The sequence below is a fragment of the Micromesistius poutassou genome (assembly GCF_964030765.1).
Source record: "Micromesistius poutassou genome assembly, chromosome: 3".
In the NCBI taxonomy this organism is placed as follows: Eukaryota; Metazoa; Chordata; class Actinopteri; order Gadiformes; family Gadidae; genus Micromesistius; species Micromesistius poutassou.
The window spans coordinates 22,601,278-22,620,772 of record NC_140273.1 but is presented as its reverse complement, the minus strand read 5'-3'; the positions used below and the strand labels follow the sequence as shown (position 1 = coordinate 22,620,772).

General features: G+C 45.1%; 2 protein-coding genes across 2 annotated transcripts in view; one reads left to right on the top strand and one right to left on the bottom strand.

The window, feature by feature from the left end:
* Nucleotides 1-4,662, top strand: part of cep44 (centrosomal protein 44) — a 13,576-nt gene extending 8,914 nt beyond the window's left edge. The window contains exon 9 of the mRNA XM_084465614.1: nucleotides 3,611-4,662. Within this exon, the coding sequence (XP_084321740.1) occupies nucleotides 3,611-3,659 (49 nt within the window). The 3' untranslated portion in view covers nucleotides 3,660-4,662. The remainder of the gene's footprint in view (nucleotides 1-3,610) is intronic.
* On the bottom strand, nucleotides 4,456-19,495 carry hpgd (15-hydroxyprostaglandin dehydrogenase). The gene is made up of 7 exons (XM_084465615.1): nucleotides 19,203-19,495; nucleotides 17,373-17,496; nucleotides 14,883-14,989; nucleotides 11,128-11,224; nucleotides 8,302-8,378; nucleotides 6,291-6,454; nucleotides 4,456-5,558 (listed from the first exon to the last, which is right to left on the bottom strand). The coding sequence occupies exons 1-7, from the start codon at nucleotides 19,293-19,295 to the stop codon at nucleotides 5,435-5,437; spliced, it is 786 nt and encodes a 261-aa protein (XP_084321741.1). The 5' UTR covers nucleotides 19,296-19,495; the 3' UTR covers nucleotides 4,456-5,434.

The window sequence follows — 19,495 nt, the reverse complement described above, 5'->3', positions numbered from 1 at the left end:
GCCGGCAGTTTAGCCTACTGTCGAGTTCACTCTGTTCACTCTGGCACCGTGTGCCTATTGCCTACTGTGTGCCTAACATTTCCACCCTCTCCAGCAATCAACATGTTTTTAGGCTTCAGTGAACTATGCTATTGCTTTTATATATAAATAAACAACAGTTCAAGTTAGGCGCGGAGTGATACTGAACTCTGTAAACTGAACGGGGCGTCATAGCTGTGTGTATACGCTAAATATACAACAGTTGGGAACCAATCAGATCTCTTGATTTAAGCCACCCGTTTTATAATCACAGACTGAAACAGGAGGATCTCTCTGCATTACTCAGTTTCCGAGGCGAAAAAATACCATCAGGAACTATGTTTTTTTAAAAGTGTACCCTCAATACACTAAAAGGTGGGGCAATTAACATACTTTGGAAAATAAGTACACTTAAGTGCTTTTTGGCTCTTTATATAACTTCTGATATTCGGCATTCTGAGTGCTGAGTAAACTCAATCAGTCGCGAGGGGAAGTAGATAGGAATGTTTTTTTTTTTATCTGATTGGAACAAATCCCTTTCTCCCCTCGGAGTCTAAATGAAGTGCTGGTTGGTTCCCCCGTTGTGTGAATGTACGTAGAATGAGACCGTGTCAACGGAGCACAAATCAAACTGTTCCCCACCTGAGCCCGTGCACCGCAACAGGTGCTTCAGCAGCTCTCGGCCGGGACACGTGGCCCCAATGCTGTCGGCCCCTGAGCCTACTGCAGACACACAAAGAACCAAGAAGAAGAATCACAACGGGAATGTTTTTCATTTCTGGATGAACAGACAAAATCTCAATGATATCGAGGTTGCATCTTGACACACTGAATGGCAGCTGTCGCTCTCGTTGTTGCCCTTGGCGGATCGGGGACTTGAACCTTATCTAAATAGTATCATGTGTGTTCTGCACCGGCCCATCCCAGTCTTTGGCACGAGGGCACATGTTCTCTCTGCACTCAACACGCCCTGCTTAGAGCGTCCTGTCTGCTGGCACCGGAGGGCCCCTGTGAGGTTCAGCCCAGGGGGGCCCTCTCTGCTGGGGGTCCTGTGTATCAGTTTTTGGCCAGCTTTATCCTGTGCCTCTCTCCCATCTGGTCCGACCCAGGGCTGGCAGAACAGGGCCAGACCTCACGCGTACGTTCAAAACAAGACCAGAGGTTTAGTGGCAGAACACCCGACGAGATGTCCCGGAAAGCCACGTGCCTTTCACCTAAATGCTTTTACAAGTTGTAAAAACAAATCAGTGTGATTGTGGATTCATAAAATGCTGTGTTCTTTATGCTATTATATGAGACACTATTGATCTGTTGATGTGAATCGACTGCATTTCTTATGTACAAGTAACTCACACTCATGTATGTATGTATGTATGTAAGCCCATTGGTTCAAATTTAAATTTGACCAAATTCGTATCTGTTTTTATTGGGCGGCAGTGGGGGGGGGGGGGGGGTCCTTAATGACCTACTGCCCTTAATGACCTACTGCTCTTAATGACCTACTGCCCTTAATGACCTACTGCCCTTAATGACCTACTGCCCTTAATGACCTACTGCCCTTAATGACCTACTGCCCTTAATGACATACTGCCCTTAATGACCTACTGCCCTTAATGACCTACTGCCTACCTGCCAACTGTCAACTAGCCTTATCACATGACATTGAAAGGCCATTGACCGGTCCGCCTTATTTAGCGTACGTGCAAAATGACTTGGCTACGGGCCAAGCTCAGAGCTCAGAGCGCGTAGGGGCCAGCTCAGAGCCCTGTGTGTGTACGGGCCAGCTCAGAGCCCTGTGTGTAGGGGCCAGCTCAGAGCCCTGTGTGTAGGGGCCAGCTCAGAGCCCTGTGTGTGTACGGGCCAGCTCAGAGCCCTGTGTGTACGGGCCAGCTCAGAGCTCAGAGCGCGTAGGGGCCAGCTCAGAGCCCTGTGTGTGTAGGGGCCAGCTCAGAGCCCTGTGTGTAGGGGCCAGCTCAGAGCCCTGTGTGTAGGGGCCAGCTCAGAGCCCTGTGTGTAGGGGCCAGCTCAGAGCCCTGTGTGCGCGTACGGGCCAGCTCAGAGCCCTGTGTGTAGGGGCCAGCTCAGAGCCCTGTGTGTACGGGCCAGCTCAGAGCCCTGTGTGTACGGGCCAGCTCAGAGCCCTGTGTGGTACGGGCCAGCTCAGAGCTCAGAGCCCTGTGTGTACGGGCCAGCTCAGAGCCCTGTGTGTACGGGCCAGCTCAGAGCCCTGTGTGTAGGGGCCAGCTCAGAGCCCTGTGTGTACGGGCCAGCTCAGAGCTCAGAGCCCTGTGTGTACGGGCCAGCTCAGAGCCCTGTGTGTAGGGGCCAGCTCAGAGCCCCGTGTGTAGGGGCCAGCTCAGAGCTCAGAGCTCTGTCTGCGTACGGCCGAGGGCCCAGCTCAAAATGAAATGACTGGATGTCTTCCCGGTCTCTCTCTCTACCTACCCGGTCCTCCAGCTCTGTCCATTCCCTCATTGTGTCTGACCGGAGTCTTCCCCAAGGCAACGCTATTGCTACAAGTGGAGAGCTAGTCACATGTTTATAGTTTATAGTCTATAGTTAGTCTATAAAAAAATTACAAAAAGTTTATTTATATATGAGAAAGAAAAAAAAAGTTACTTAAAATTACTCAGATTTGTGTAGAAGTTGAATCGTTCAACTGGGATTGCGGTCACACACTTGTGGTGGGGTGACCCTAAGGCTGTGCATACACATGTGATTAACAGTCCCAACCAATCAGAGAACAGATGTGCAGTGCGGAGTCCCCAGTAGTGAGGCAGGAGCAGTGTGAAGCCTGTGTGTGTGTGTGTTAAGGACTTTGCTCATCATCACGATACACAAATCACAACAGGCAGGTGTTACGCCCACACACAGACGGCCCAGCCACAGGGCCCATAGCCTCGTTCTGCAGGGCACGTCCGCTGTGGTGGTAAACTGAACGGCGGCGTGTTGTTCTATCGATGCACCGGGAGCCATCCTGTTGTGACGTCAGTCATCACACAACAGACCGGAGCTCTCCGTCTTCATGACATAGAGATGTTCAGTGGTATATAATTTTATAATGTATTGGACTGGAGTTTTTATAAATACAGTTTCTGCCCAATTAGATAAAAGATTCTGACGTGTACGGACGCCTACGTCGTCGTCGTCGTCATGTGTGTGTTGTCGCAGCTTTTATCGTGGAACGCGGTCGGTCGTTTAGCAGAGGGCTCTGCACCTGGGCAGCAGCTGGAAGAGACTTCGGGTCTATGTGTCGTTATTACGTCACACAACTGGACACTTTGGGAGCGAGTGCAATCCCCTTGGCCGGGCTACAACACGATATTGTTTACCTTAGGCTGTCATGGCTAGCGCGCTGCTCAGCACATGAAGTCCATCTGCTCCTGGGCCTTACGGTGGAGCAGAAGAGAGCAGCGTGCGTCTATTGCGTACGCACACGGTGTGCTTGAAGCAGGGGGCATCTTCTGTTGTACAAACCACTTCTATGCGACTTAAGACAATCAAATTCCTTACTTTTGATTGAACTGCAAAAGGAGGTTTATTTTATGATTATCACACGTTAAACTATTTTTTTTCTGTGTGTATGCCACAGGATGAAAAATACCTCAAGCCTGCTGAAGATTTCCGATGTCTCCATTTAACTCTACAATTATCATCTCAAACCTTTATTATTATTAATGTTATTCCACCATGTGCCATGTCATGTAAAATACAACTTTTAGAATTGTACCTCTTTAAACTAGCATTGTATAAGACTGTGTTAAATATTATCTTTTATTATCTTATTATCTTAGAAGCTAGGGCATTAATTAAAAATGTATAATATTATTTGGGCTATTTATGATTAAATAGTTTTAACCTTATTTCAAGTTATTTTATCAGCCCAAAACCCTGCATACATTAAAATATAATTTCTGCAACAAAAATGATATGCAGCATAATTCAGCTTCTACTTCCAAAAGGTTACACAGCATTCCTCATGATGCTTTAATTCACTGCAGTTATTTCGAGGTGTTATTTACTTTATAGACCATGTGTGACCTATGTCCTTGATTACACAAAGTATCTGAGACGTTTGTTTTGATTCATTCACCAAGGTAATCGTTAGTCGGTCGTTGTCTTGATGGACTTACATTTTTGGGTTTTGCTAAAAACTTGAAAGACATGTGTAAATTTAGTGTAAATTTTTTTGGACTTTTGGAACTCGACCAAAAGTGGTGGTTGGCAGTGAAGGAAAATGGAAGATTTGAAAAGGGTAATGGAGAACTTGGGGAAGAGAGGATGCTCTACAGAACCTTCAGAGGACGTCCACCAGGAGATCAGATTACACACTAAGGCCAGAAGGCCTCAAAGCCAATATCTGAAAAGTGAGAGCAAACACACACTGTTGACTGTGATAAATACGTTACATTTTCTTATATAACACACAACACAAAATAGGGTGAGTCAACAATGATTTATTGAAACAAAGTTAAATTATTCCTCCACTTGTTTGTCTTTAATAAATAATTACTGTGGATGTAAAGCCTAATAAACGTATCGCCGTAAATCAAAACATAAAAACTGCACATCATAGGCAAAGGTAAAATGTTATACTTGTATTACATAATGTATGCATTGTATCTGCAATAAGGAATAAAGAGGAAAATAAAAGGTAACAAGTGTGATTTGGGTGTTACCTGGCCTCAAGTGTAAATGCATTTATGTACTCGCTCTGTATATTGTCTGAGTATGTAGAAGATTCGATTCATTCTATTCCATATGGTTATGGGCGTTCTATTGTTTTAATGGCGTTCTTCATGGACACACGCGTGTGCAAATAGTAGGGGTGTAACGATACACTAAAGTCACGCTTCGGTACGTACCTCGGTTCTTAAGTCACGCTTCGGTGTGTTTTTCGGTACATCAGTTTTTCTTATTATTATTTTATTTTTTATTAAACAATTGGATTTTGGTTTGATTTATTAAATTGTATCAAACAAACGCCTTACACACAAATGGAAAGACATCAAATACAATTGATGATAAAAACACGATAAAGTCCAGGGCTTATTTCCATCGTGGTCCTCAACACAAAACACCAGGACGAGACGAGACGCTCAGAGTGAGAATCAATAAAAACTTTCTTCTTCAAAATTATTATTTTTTTTTTTTTCCAGTACGTACCGAAACGAAACGTGCGTCGAACCGCCAGACCCGTACCGATAAAAAACGTCGGTAGGAATGAGTGTACCGTTACGCCCCTAGTCAGTCGATCTATCTCCTTTGTGGAACGACGCGCTACAGACCGCCAGTGTGTTGATGAAGCAGCGCCCTGACACCAGGCCAGCAGCAGGGGGCGCCCTGACGCCAGGCCAGCAGCAGGGGGTGCCGTCCGGGGGGGGGCCGGGGGGGCGCCGGTGACTCTGGGTGGGTCTCAGGCGGACGGCGGCTCGTACGTGTGGAAGTGGATTCCCTTGGAGCACGTTATCTTCATCACCGCGCCGTTGAGCCCCGTGTCCGTTATCAGCCTCATCACCCCGTCTGCAATCAGCGCCGGCCTGGGAACGGAGGGAGGGGGGAGGAGGGGAGGGAGGGGGGGAGGAGTCAGCACCGCGGCGGGAGGAGGAGGAAGTGGGGGCTAGGCGCCGGCGCCGCCGCCGCGACACTACAAGCGTAGCGGCGCTACAACATTGCTGCGTGCCGTTTTTCCTGTTTATCTCGGCCAATCAAGGACAGAGAAAACAGAACAGAAGGGTTGGGCTGCAGCAACATCAGCGCGACTATTTTGTGCGTCGCGCTCGGGTGGAGAACGTGTTTTTTTAAACGGCGTACGATTGAACCATTTGTTGGGTTTTACGTTGCCAAGTAATTATAGTGAATCGATGCTCTCTTTTGTGTGTGGGTTGTGTTGTTTAGGAAGGTGAGGAGGACGGCGTTTGGTGACTCACAGACCAATCACTGACCCCCAGGTAGGGTGTGTTAGTGCGCCGCCTGGCCTGGTTTCAGCGGGTGAATCATTCACTAGTGTGGCACCTGGCGCAGGGCCAAAGATAGAGGCGGAAAGCAACGGAATCATGTGTGTGTGTGTGTGTGGTTGCGTGTGTGTGTGAACTTTCTTCGACGTTGTCAAGCTGTCCGGGCCTTCGGTGTGAATGTTTGACAGCCTGCCTGTGAGAAAAGGGGACAATGCCTCCTCTGACGAGGTGAAAAGAGGTTCGCTCTGTGTCAGCGGAGTGCACCTGGGAGGAGCCGAGGGCTCTGCACACCACTCTGCTCGTGTGTAAACTCACTGCAGCACTCCAAACTTGTTCATGCTCTGTTTGAAGTCATCCTTGAACTTCACAAACTTCCCCATGTTGGCCTCATTCTCCACCGAGTGCAGCATGGATGTGTTGACAAACGCCGGGCAGAGCACGTTGATCCGGACTCCGTAGTCCCCCAGCGACGAGGCGTCCTGGACACATCCACGCACACACAGCAACAAAAACATGTCAGACTGACTTTAATCCCACCATGCCTCATACTTCTTTCCATGGTTGTGGATTACTCGAACAACAGAAGATTCGGCAGAAGATTATTAATACTGACAGCTCTTGGGTTCCCATCAATCTCAGGAGACGGATATTAGTTCTTCTACTGGATTAGTCGGCTGTCTTTAACATGACTAACGTTGGGTTTTTGTTCCTCAGAAAACGCCCTCGCAGCAGCCAAGACAGCAGCAGCGGCCGCCCCCAATGGCCTCTCTCTGTACTCTGGACTCCACTAGTCCATCTATGGTGCTTGACTCACACTCCCTGATCTCCAGATGCTAACACCATTCGTCATTTATCCCGGCGCTCCCATTGTTGAGCAGCTTAGCCGGCTAGACCAGAGGCTCCGTCGTCTCGGGAACGAGGACACATCGTCGTCATTCCTGACAGAAAGTATTTGAGCGACACTAGATGAGCCTAACCCTAACCTTAACCCTAACCTTAACCCTAACCCTAACCTTAACCCTAACCTTAACCCTAACCCTAACCTTAACCCTAACCTTAACCCTAACCTTAACCCTAACCTTAACCCTAACCTTAACCTTAACCCTAACCTTAACCCTAACCTTAACCCTAACCTTAACCCTAACCTTAACCTTAACCCTAACCTTAACCCTTACCTTAACCTTAACCCATGTTTACATCGTTTGGTTCATCAAGGCGCAAATGCGGACACAGATAACGAAATTGTGATTTTCTGGTTTCCTTGTGCTTGGTGATTAGTGACTGAGTGATGGAGCGGTAGGCTTCAGGGGAGGGCTTGTGAAGCGCTGCCCGCAACGTGGAACAACGTAACACGATAGGAAACCGTTAGGGAGAGGGAGAGACATGCTACATGTAAATATCCATGACATCAGCCAACATTATTCGTAACAATAAGCTACTAATGGTAATAATGGTACCATTAATTATCATTAGTTAAAGCAGTAGTAACTAACTATTAACCTACAGATTATTAACAATTCAATATTGGTGTAGTCATTTTTTACTCATGGTGTTCATGTTAACTAAGGTAATAGTGATTATTTTAATGACGGTATTCATTAATTCAGTATTTAATCGGGGGAGGGTTGCCCCTAATCCTAACCCTATTCATTTATTTATAAATGAATACCTTCGTTAAAATGAACACCATTAGTGAACGATAACTACAGCATTAGTTAACTATTAATAAACAAAGTGAATCTTAAGTTCATTCTTATAACTGAATGAACTACTGTTAATGAATGGTTAATTATTGTACCGTTCTAGGTTAGTGCTACCCTTTATTGTTGTTCTGTGGTAACAGATGAAGGCTAGAGGGTAGACAAGACTCCTTTAAGTCACCTACTGTTCAGGGTTCAGTCTGCTGCACCCGTGACCATTGGAGGTTCTCATTGGTGGATCTGCAGGGATAGTCATCCATTGCTCTCTGGATCTACAGATCCTCAGCGTATTTAATGTGAATATCAAAGAAGAGAGAGGTTCTCCTTTTGCAAACTGAACAAAAAGTGCCACTGGTTCCAGTGCTGGGTCCACTGGTGCGGTGAGAGGGTCTGAACAATAAGCAGCAGCGTGGTTTTAAATGCCAGCAGGCTGCAGACCATCACTGGGAGAGGGAACAGTACCTGAGCTCCATCAGCCTGGTTCCTCCAACTCTGGACTCTCCAGGACACTCAGGTGGAGAGAGGGGCGCTTCGCCAGGGGTCGTGATGATAGACCACACACATCTACCTGAACATGAGCGCACTGCCACCGTGTGTGTGTGTGTGTGTGTGTGTGTTTTACCCACCGCTATTGCTCTGGTGAAACCGATGACTCCGTATTTGGTGGCCGTGTAGACAGGCTGGTGTGGAGAATGCAGGAATGCTGGATTACAAAGGAAGACAAAACAAAAGGAAAGGCTTCCTCTTGAATCTGATAAGACGTTTGGGTATGAGCAGCAGATGTACATCAAATGAAAAAGTAACCTAAAGAGTAAGTAACCGAATAGAGATGCTTCATCTGGGCATGGTTCTATGAAAACAAAATGTCAATGACGTTTCATTTTAATGTGAAACTAGATAGAAGACAATAGGATCCATATATACATGGGGGCTATTTGCATTAACCTTGTGTATAATTGTGCACTAAATGTATGTTAAAATATTGTAGTAATATCATTATTCTTATTGCTCTTGCCACATATTAATTCACACACATGAATCATTTAATGGCCCATGTGTTCTATCTGAGATACAATTCATTTTAGGGGAAGGACATTTGAATATGCCAAGAGTATGAATCAAAACACTGTCGGCCCCATATCGTTCCATTAACAGCCAGCAACATCTTCACTGATGCAAGCATGAATGATTACGAACATTGACATAAACAAGTTGATATACACGCACACACGCACACGCACACACACACACACACACACACACTTGAACAAAACATGCAGAGACAAGCACAAAACAATGATGAATCCTACCATATGTTTGGTAGCACTAACACTAACAAGCTGTTTCAAGGATGATTGTGGTGTTTTAGTTAGATGTAGTTATTTCAAAAAGCTGCTCATAAAAAATCTGCTCATAAAATGTTCAAGCGCTATCAAAGTTTCCAAAGCTTCATAATGTTGTGAACCCACCTCTATTGTTTTAGGCAGAATCTGAAATATGAATTCTCCCTGCATGGAGCCACATCAGTGTTCAGTGGAATGTGCTCTCAGACGTTGCAGTAGACTAATGCCTTCTGTAACCACGCTCAACTACAGATGCAGGCTACGCTGTAGGACGATAGACAGTATAGGCCCATCGTTTAGTCATTTATTCATCTGAATAACCGTCACATAAGATAACGTGAAGTGGTGAATTGAGTCAATAATGAGAGAAGGACATGAACACAAAGGTTTCAGTCAGGGAGATGTACTGAGGCCACACCGTGTAGGCTACGATACAGAATACTTACAACGTAACATAAACATAGTTCAGTAAAGTCTTGAGTATTCTTTAAACACCACACCTAACACCAATGGTATCAGAATGACTGGACTCCCTGAAGACCTGGGAGGAAATACTTTCTTGGACAGAAGCAAACAAAACGCACCCATTTTAAGAGTCGACAAGCAGCCCTGTGTGCTCTGCTCCACGCGGGGCCGTCAGGACACAGAGACGGCGTTGGCTTAAACTTTGCCCATCTGCTTTTTCTGTGTAATGAACATAGGAGTTCATTCAAGTTCACTTGGTGGTCACTTGGTTTAAATTTTTCTTTTTATTTCATACAAATGTTCCTTTCAATTGAATAACTATTTCAATGTTTGTCTGTTTTGCACAAGAGACGTAATCTTGTGACAGTAACACAACACCGCCGTTAACCGTCATAACTTGGTTCTAATGTAATGCTTTGAGAGGCCTATTCCTTTGTGGGTCTGAGAGCCATGTCAGAGCCACGGTGCAGAGCCAAACATGTGGGGGAAAGGTCGGCTAAGCATTGAAGGGGGTGGGAGACCGAGAGAGAAGCAGACAGAAATACATCCTCTCACAACACGAAGCCGGGTCACCCACCACGCTGATAACCAAACTGCGTCGCTTTCCATCCAAGTTTCTTGTTGAGTGTGTTACATTTTTGTCAAGCATTGAACTTTTAACCCCGTGTTAAAATATACCTCACGCCATCACCACATTGAATGCTTATTATTCACACACTGGTAACACACACACGTGTTGGCATACCATGTGTTTTCAACTCATACCATGTGTTTTCAACTCATACCATGTGTTTTCTACTCATACCATGTGTTTTCAACTCACTATTCTTTTCACAGACTGATTAGTAAACCGGGCCTTGCTTTTAACTAACTCAACGTTCCGCTAAACCTTTAACATGAATGTGACATTTAACATTCCAACTGTGAACATTGGAGAGAGTGTGTGTGTGTGTGTGTGTGTGTGTGTGTGTGTGTGTGTGTGTGTGTGTGTGTGTGTGTGTGTGTGTGTGTGTGTGTGTGTGTGTGTGTGTGTGTGTGTGTGTGTGTGTGTGTGTGTGGCACCAGGGCTCTGTGGGGTGCTGGCAGAGCGCTGTCTGTGGTACTGAAGCGGCCCCGCTCTGCTCTCAGCGTCCCGGTCCCTGCTGCAGTCTCCCTTCACCGGGGGGGGGGGGGGGGGGGGGGGGACGGACAGACAGACGGACGGACGATGCCCTCCCATGTGTGGATGCCCCCCCCCCCCCCCCCCCATCTGTCCTCCTCCTCCTCATACGCGGCTGTTTTGTGTTCACCTCTCTGGAGGACAGTTTGCGTGTTTTAAAAGGAGGCGATGGAGCAGCTGTCAGCGTCGTGGTTTACACAGAGGGGGGGTTAGATTACGCCACCGCTCAGGAAACGGAACCCGCCGGTGACGGGAGGGCGGCGTGCGCCAACGGGGGGGGGGGGTCCACGACGTGATGACCCAGCCCTCAGACTAACCCCGTCTGGTCCACGACAACGCCTCGTGTCTGTGCTGTCACGTTTCCTCCAGAGGACAAGTTATAATACATCCAGACGCGTCCTATCTTTTACCTCTGTGTGTGTGTGTGTGTGTGTGTGTGTGTGTGTGTGTGTGTGTGTGTGTGTGTGTGTGTGTGTGTGTTTTACCTGCCATGGAGGACACATTGATAATGACCCCGCCTCTCTTGCCGTGTTCTTTGCTCATGTGGTCCAGAGCGAGATAGGTTCCCTTGACGACTGACGTCTGCACAGACACGGTCACAGACACAGTCACAGACACAGTACAGACAGAAGGAATCAATCCCTGCAGGTGTCAGCAGTCTGCCAGGGAATACTGATGTAGAACAACGGAGGGGATACTTCTGTTAAGGACACGTGTCATAGTGTGCGCCGATGTGCGATTGTTGTGGAAATATCAATCACAACTATAATACACAATTATAAACCTTACATTAACCTTGTTTATATAATTACTATATTACTGTCAATCTAAAAGGAACTGTTTACGTTCTCCTTGGACCTTCGGAGTTCAGATTTGCGTTCCCACTGGAGCCACTGAGTCTGGTGCTGAGGCCAATCCACTGACGTCTTTGTTGTGTAGATTTGTTTAACTGTATCGCAGCCCTGTCTCACAGACCTGCAGACATGTCCACTTCCCCCATAGTGTATTGCAAATTAACTTGGCCTCTCCCGCCAATCCTAAATGCTCCAGAATGGTCACTCCCACTTACCCTTTGTTACCTGTGTATTCCCTACCCACAATGCAAACATTTCCCAATAAGAATCTTGTTCACCCATTGTCACACTGAATGTATCTTTGGTAACTTTGCTGCCTGTACTTATGTCCCATGATCATGCTCTAATATTAAATCAAATATGTCGCTGGCCGACGTGTCCTAAAAAGAGGTTTCTCTTCACCAGCGATAGTGCGACTACCAGTGCCTTGTTGACGCCCAGACATCTCAACATTAGTTTCATCTCAGACTGCGTCTTGCATTTGGAAGATGTGTCTACGTATTTTAGTCAGCTGCAAATATGACTTGACCCCAAAGTAATTCTAACAAAAGGTTTCTCAGTGGATTACAGTAGTATCAGATGTACTTATAAACATGCTAAAAGTTTACCAAAGTTTGATACCAAGAAAGGCCCCGTTTTCAAAATGGCCGCCGTCAGGTCCCAAAAAATACCCTTAGTCCTTTGTATTCCTCCTAGACCAGGAATACTGGTGCCTGATACATGTTTTGGCCGTGTTATATTCGAATTAGCATATTTGCATGATAGATAAGTGATTACAAGTACAATTATATATTAAAACAATTGGTTACAACTAGCATATTCATAGTAAAATAAGTACAATTTCCCTGAAGTAATTGCATATTTCTCCTTTCTCACATCGTTTTGCCTTGTGGTGGTGGTTTCTGTGGTTCATTCTTTTGATTAAAATAAAGAATAAATTCATTAGAACTGTGTGGTACTGTAAAATTAGTCTAAACAGGGCCGCCAGGTGAAGCCTCAGTACCGCTAACCCCTTTCCTTTCTTTGTGTTTTATTGTTTTTATATATTTTATGCGTTTTGTTTTTTTTGCCTTTTGTTTTTTTAGATATATTTTTTAATACTTTTCTTATTTATACATATCTTTTTCTATTTTCTTCAGTTGTTTCCTCTCATTATGGTTTATTTTTTATATTCTTTTGCACTGTGGCCTTCTCTAGATAGACCATTAGTCGTCACTCTTCCTCCCATAGAGGTTGATTATAGTGATTCTCACGATTCCAACTTGCACCGTTGTGTTCGGCAGGCAGTTTGTGCAATTACAGCGGATCATCTTCAGGAGGCCTTCTGAGGCAGTGGTCTTATTGGTCATAACTGGCAGGAACTGGTTCTCCACCAGTTTACATCCCCAATCGACTGTGTTCATGTCACCTTCCTTTCCAATCCACACCGTGATCTGGAAGTACACTCTCTGGCAGTGATATTTGGTTGAGGACTCAGTTTGAGGCAGACGTTCTGGGGTAACAAATTACTTGGCGGCAACGATTTTCTTGCTAAATAAAGGTTGTAGCGCAAAGAGGCAAGTGAATCGGTACTCTTTCCGCCAAACAAAACTGCCATTGCCTTGGTCCCGTGGTCCTCTATGACATTCCTTGCTTGCTGTGGGAGCAGAAGCACATTTGCACAGGACTGGATGGTTGATTCCCCATTCACAAGTTTTTGAAATGCTGCCTGTTTGCCAACACTAAAAATCTGTGAAGTTGTATCACATCCTGTGAAGGTGTGAACAAACAGCAAATGGGAACACAAGTCACTACCCAGGACTTGTTTTATCTCACTAATTTTGTACACTTTATTGGCTTTGGACTTGTCTGAACGAAAATAGAGGCCTCTATTGTTCGTCCCAGCATAGTAGAGGAGAAGAATGAGCAAATCTGTATCCTCTCCTATCAAGGTTGTGGGCTGATGTTACAATGTCAACATCGTCTGCATCACCTGATGCATAGATAACAGTGCAGCCCTTCTTCTCCATTTTGAGTGTACTATTTCACCAGGGGAAATGTGTACATCGTCGCCACTTTGTACACGTGCATTGTTGATTCCATCAGTTCAGCAGTTTCTTGGTTTACAACAACATCACTCATGATCAAAATTGCATTTGGAGTGTACTTTTTCCTCAAGCTAATTCAACAATGTCATCCTCTCATCCTGGTTTAAGTAGTCAAGGATAAACTTTGTTTGAGCAAAATGGTATACTCTGTACTGCCAACAACATTTCAATGAGGCAAGCAATATCAAATGTCAGTATTCTCTTCCACCATCTTCTGAATTGCTGACAATTGTGAATTTAGCTTTGTTGGGTTTAGTATAATTCCACTTGTATACTCAAAAACATAGAGGATGCATTACATATGTATTACCTCATTTAAATTGAAGTGAGTGACCATCTTAGAGGGATCACACACAGGCCTTTGTCCGGGCTAATTCAGAGTTGACTAGGGTTTAGTTAGCATGGTTGCTAGCGAAGTTATTACTCCATTTTTTCTACTCATATGACTCATGTCACCGACCTCTCCAGACTCTTCGACTGATTTTAGGCCCGATGTGTCCTCGCCTTTACATGACAGGCTAAATCGATCTCTGGTTCACCCCAAACAAATATAAAACCTTACAGTAATCTCACAAAATCATGTTTTCCATAAGTATGTAATCATGTCAGTGCAATTTAGACAAGTCCAATGGATTCATAGACCCAGAAAACATGGGGTTGGACACCAAGATTACTTGGCTAGGTCAAATAATGAAGGAGTATTTCAAGGGCTTCCTGCCCATCTTGGACGCCATCTTGAAAATGACACCTTTCTAGTGGTCAAACTTTGGTAAACTTTTAGTATGTTATTGAGGACACCTAATACTACGAAAAACACCTGAGAAACCTTTTGTTAGAATTACTTTGTTTTTTTTTTCCATATCTGCAGCTGTCTATTTATTTATGTTACAATCAGAACTATGAGTAACGCGATAGGGCCTTAGGCCTACCGGGAGATATTAATGTACCAAGATATTAAGAGGTATAAAGCCCCAGAGAGGAGGGCTGCAGTGTCCATCATTTGAGGGTTACTTAAGGAAAGGCCACGTAGTTAACATGACACCTGAGCAGATAAGGTAGGATTAATGACAGGCCTGATGACAGCGATGACATTCACCTTTGGAATGTATAATTATAGGACCGAAGGATTAATAACCATGTTGAGAACTTTAGCCATAGGCCTACTTAACTTAACTTAACTTTGCCTGCATAAAATATCAATTTATTTAGATATTTTCAGAAGTTATGTATTCTTAGTTTTCTTTGGTGTGCAAAACAACATTTCAAAAGGCCACTGGATGATAACATGTCGTCCTTTACCAGATTGACTTGTATTGTCTTCTCCCAGTCGTTCTCGTTGTTGATGCCAGCGTTGTTGACCACAATGTCCAGCCGGCCAAAATGGTCCACGGTTCTTTGGAAGGTATCTACGTCGATAGAGACAGGAGAGTCAAAGAACAAAGCCGTAAACTGTAATACGTTCATTTATCCTTCAGCAATACATTAATGAATGGGCGTCTGTGAGTAATATTCAAACTATTGACTCATCTAAGTTGCAGAAAAAAAACACATAATGAGGTGTTATTAACCCGCAGAGATGAGAATAAGTACAACTATCAAATATCTACAAATAGGCCTACCGAAGAATAAACGCTAAGTCCAGCAAAGCGTTTAATCCTTCAGGTAAACCTCAAACAGTGAATGAAGCTGAACCAGAGGCAGCACATCCAGAATGTGTCTTCACCTGTCCCGTTTGCATTCCACACTAGAACACCCCACAATTAGGACCCAACACACTGCTGTACAAGTTTACATGGGCACTCATTCAGCAGATGCCTCCACTCAGTGATATACTTATGCTTGTATAAACTTGAAGCACAGGTGCAGGCTAGGAACCTTCAAATAGTTCCGGGGCATGAGGATTTGCACCAAAACATTCATGTGTTCAGGGACCACAATGGTGATAATATACTGTGTCATCCCTGACTATTTATGTATTTTAAAGTGTGACACAGAGTGCTGTTCATATTTTATATCAAAAAGGGTAAAATAAAATCAATCAATCAATGTGTGCAAAATAATCCCACTTTTCACAAGCCGATGCACATGTGGGACCCAAGTAAATGAATGTTGTTTTGGCAATAACACAGTGGCGATTCTAGACCGGTTTTAAGGGGGGGGGGGGCCGAGATGGGGCCGGCTTTTCTGTTAGAGGGGCACAAACCAAATTGTTGACGGGGGGGGCGCTACTGCGGGCGCGATTGTTGACGGGTGGGGGGGTGGGGGGAGGTTGGATCGCGGACGAGCGCTGTTGCGGCGCTATTGTTGACGGGGGGGGGGGGGGGGTGGATCGCGGACGAGCGCTATTGCGGGCGCGATTGTTGACGGGGGGGTGGGGGTTGGCTCGTTTGGGGGGGCCACAGGGGGGGCCGGACTCAGAGTTACGGGGGCACTGGCCCCCCCCTAGAAGCGCCACTGCAATAACACATTAGTGGAAGGCTTTTTCTTCTTAAACTAACCTCACTATTTGATAGGTAAATGCTTATCTTCATCAAATTCCCAGAGCAATGTCCCAAAGCAATGGTGTTGCTATGGCCTAAATACACCCCGCGCTTTGATGTGATGCAACGCTGCATACATGGTGGCAGTTCACCGTCTTGCTGTAACTTGATAGACGTTTTTAAAAGAAGAGGAATTTCTTTCCCCTGAACTCAGTGCAGAGTTCAGGCAGACTGAACGTATACAGGAAACTCTGCGACTGCTTTTGGACAGCAATGACACCAAAAGGGTCAGCACTTCCTATTGCAGATCAATAATCCTGCTTTGGATGGCTATGTTTGGCATGTCTGAAGAAGGAATACAACAACATAGAACTATGCCAGCCATGTCCGAATAAATTGTCCTGAGAATAAAAATCACATGACCATGGGATTATGACTATGTATTATATTTGATTATGCAATAACCTCTTTGTAAAAATGTAAAGTGGTCTAGTTCTTGGCAGACATGGTCATAATCGTAATCCTTTTCTAAACAAGATAAGACAGATACAATGAATGGAAATTAGAGATGTAGAAAGATAGAAGGAAAGAAGAAAGTACAATTACCTCACACACACATAACCTCACAAGCTTACACAAGAGTTTTTATATCCGCACAAAGGTTCACGTGCATGCATACACTTATTACAAAAGTACAAACGTGGGAACATCGTTCATCTTTATAAACTAGATTAATCTGCAAAGTCTAAACGATTAAAAGAAAAGTCCCTCTCTCTCTCACACACACACACACACACACACACACACACACACACACACACACACACACACACACACACACACACACACACACACACACACACACACACACACACACACACACACACACACACACACACACACACACACCTTGTTGTTTTCTCTGTGACCTGTGAACAGCACAACAGACCTTTAAGTGAAACAGCATTCCTCTGCAGTTAGCTTGCGGGCATTTCCTAATTCCTCAACAGACAATGAAACCCTGTTTTGTTTTTAGACACTGCCTCTCCCGACGAATCAGGTAAACAGCTTCCAAGATAGTAGATGTTGGTCTATCACTAGACAAGCATACTTGAAGTTACATGCCTTCGCTTTGTTAGGGAGATTTAGGGAGATTTTTCAAAGTCAGCTCGTAAATCAACACGCGGGTCAGAGCGGTGAAATCGTGTTTCTGTCCATCATCGCTCCAACAACACGGCCACCATCGACAGGTACGGCTCCGGGCTCCAGGCCAGATGCACCTTGGTCCCAGAGTAATGTGACCCAATACCTTTGAGTTTGTCGCCGTCTGTGATGTCACACTGAATAAACGTGCAGGTCCCCGCTCCGTAGACAGCCTCCAGCTGGACCTGGCAGTCACGGCCCAGCTCTTGGTTCAGGTCCACCACAGCCACCTGCACAAGGACCACACACACACACACACACACACACACACACACACACACACACACACACACACACACACACACACACACACACACACACACACACACACACACACACACACACACACACACACACACACACACACACGTTTGTACAGGTCCCTTCTGTCAGCAGCACAACAGAAAGACACAAACAGAGGTGAGATGAAGCTCACTGAATGAAGCGTGAACGTGCAGACGGTGCTTATCAGAAGCGAGGCTGGTGACCTGAGCTTCGCATTTCCTCCGGCCGTCCGCTTCGTCTCGGCAGCCGTACTGACGGACGTGGAGTCAGTTAGCAGAACACGCTTTACCTTAAAAGACACGCGGGGCTGAGCACAACCACTGCACTGCAAATCAGAGAACCGCCGAGAGCTGCACTGGGATCCAGTTACAGGAGATATCACATTTCAAAGGCACAATTGCCAAATCACATTTATATCAACTTTTATATAAACTTTGATTATTAAACAGTATCAGTTTAAAAACACGTGAGTTTGAAATGACTTTTGTGAATGACAATTGTGAATAATTGTTTATGATTTTCTTGGCAAACGTAGCTACCATGATTGAAAATAGTTTTGACAGAAGGACTTTATGTTGTGTCTACAGTGTTGTTACTGGCCACGCCTGCAGAGACAATCAAAAGGACCCAAAACCAGTTGTGTGTGTGGTGAAGTGAAGTTATATTATACAAGCTATTTCCTGTTGACATTTTTGACACTTTGTTGTGTCAGGCACAACCGCTACCATGCTTTGAATCTACTCAAACTGGGAAGAAGCTGGAATGGCAGTGAATGCAGTGCGCTAGTAACATTAGATACGTTTTGCCAAAGTTTCCAACTTTCTTAACAGAATCTGACATAGTCGCAGAACATCTAATATACATGTACTGGAAACATCAGCGCACTGGGGTATGTTCTAAGCAAGGTAACCAAACAGCAGAGCCCTATACGGTCTGTAAAGTAGATTTAGATGGGGGCAACTCCTGGTCATTTTAACATTTTTTTTTACTTGCACTCACAAATTACTTTTTAGTTTGTTATTTAGAATTTGATATCTCCTAGCTGTATACATCATAACAAACTTACCAGTAATTAAGTTTTCTGTAGTCTGAAATGTAATTATTAAAAAAAATTGTGTTTGTTTTTCAGTCAACTATGAATGCATAGGTTAAATTCACAATTACAAATGCACATTTCATTTAATAGCTTGTCTTTCTCTTATACAAGTGCTGACCAAAGACAAATGTTAAATAAGCTAAAATAAAAATAACCGGTCATACACACACAAGTTGTCTTATCAGAAAAGCACTTTCTCCTAAACGCGAACTGAAGTGCTGCGCAGTGAGCGCACGGGCCGTATCCATTCCAAGAGCTCGTATTCCTCTCACTTCATCCATCTCAGACGTGTTACACACGTAAACAAACAGACGTTGAACTACAATCACGCTCAATAGAGCAATTGTCTCTTTATGAACACTAAACGAACACGGAATTATGTCATCATTAAATATAATTCCCTTTTACAGAATGCTTTAGTCAGTAAAAAAAAAAAGAAGTAAAGAGAACCCCGGGCTGTGATTGACTGGTTGGCGGGGACTCTGCGTGTGTCCCGCCCGCCCCATAGCCTGGGGGTGCCAGCTGTGCGTCTGTACGCTCCACCGAGGGACTAACCTTAGCTGAACTCTGCAGGAGGGACTCTACCACGGCCCGGCCGATTCCCTGGGCGCCCCCGGTCACCAGCCCCACCTTCCCACTCAGCGACATCTCCCGGCCGCTGGCCTCCGCTTGCTCGGGGGGGAGAAGTCAGACCCGGTCCCAACCCTCTGTCCTGGAGTCTGTCTCTGGGTCAGGAGAAATGGTTTTCTTGAAATGTGTTTTGCTCCTGCTGTGTCGATGCTCTCCTTGGGAATGAGTGACTGCTCTCTCTCTCTCTCCCTCCCTCTCTCTCTCTCTCTCTCTCTCTC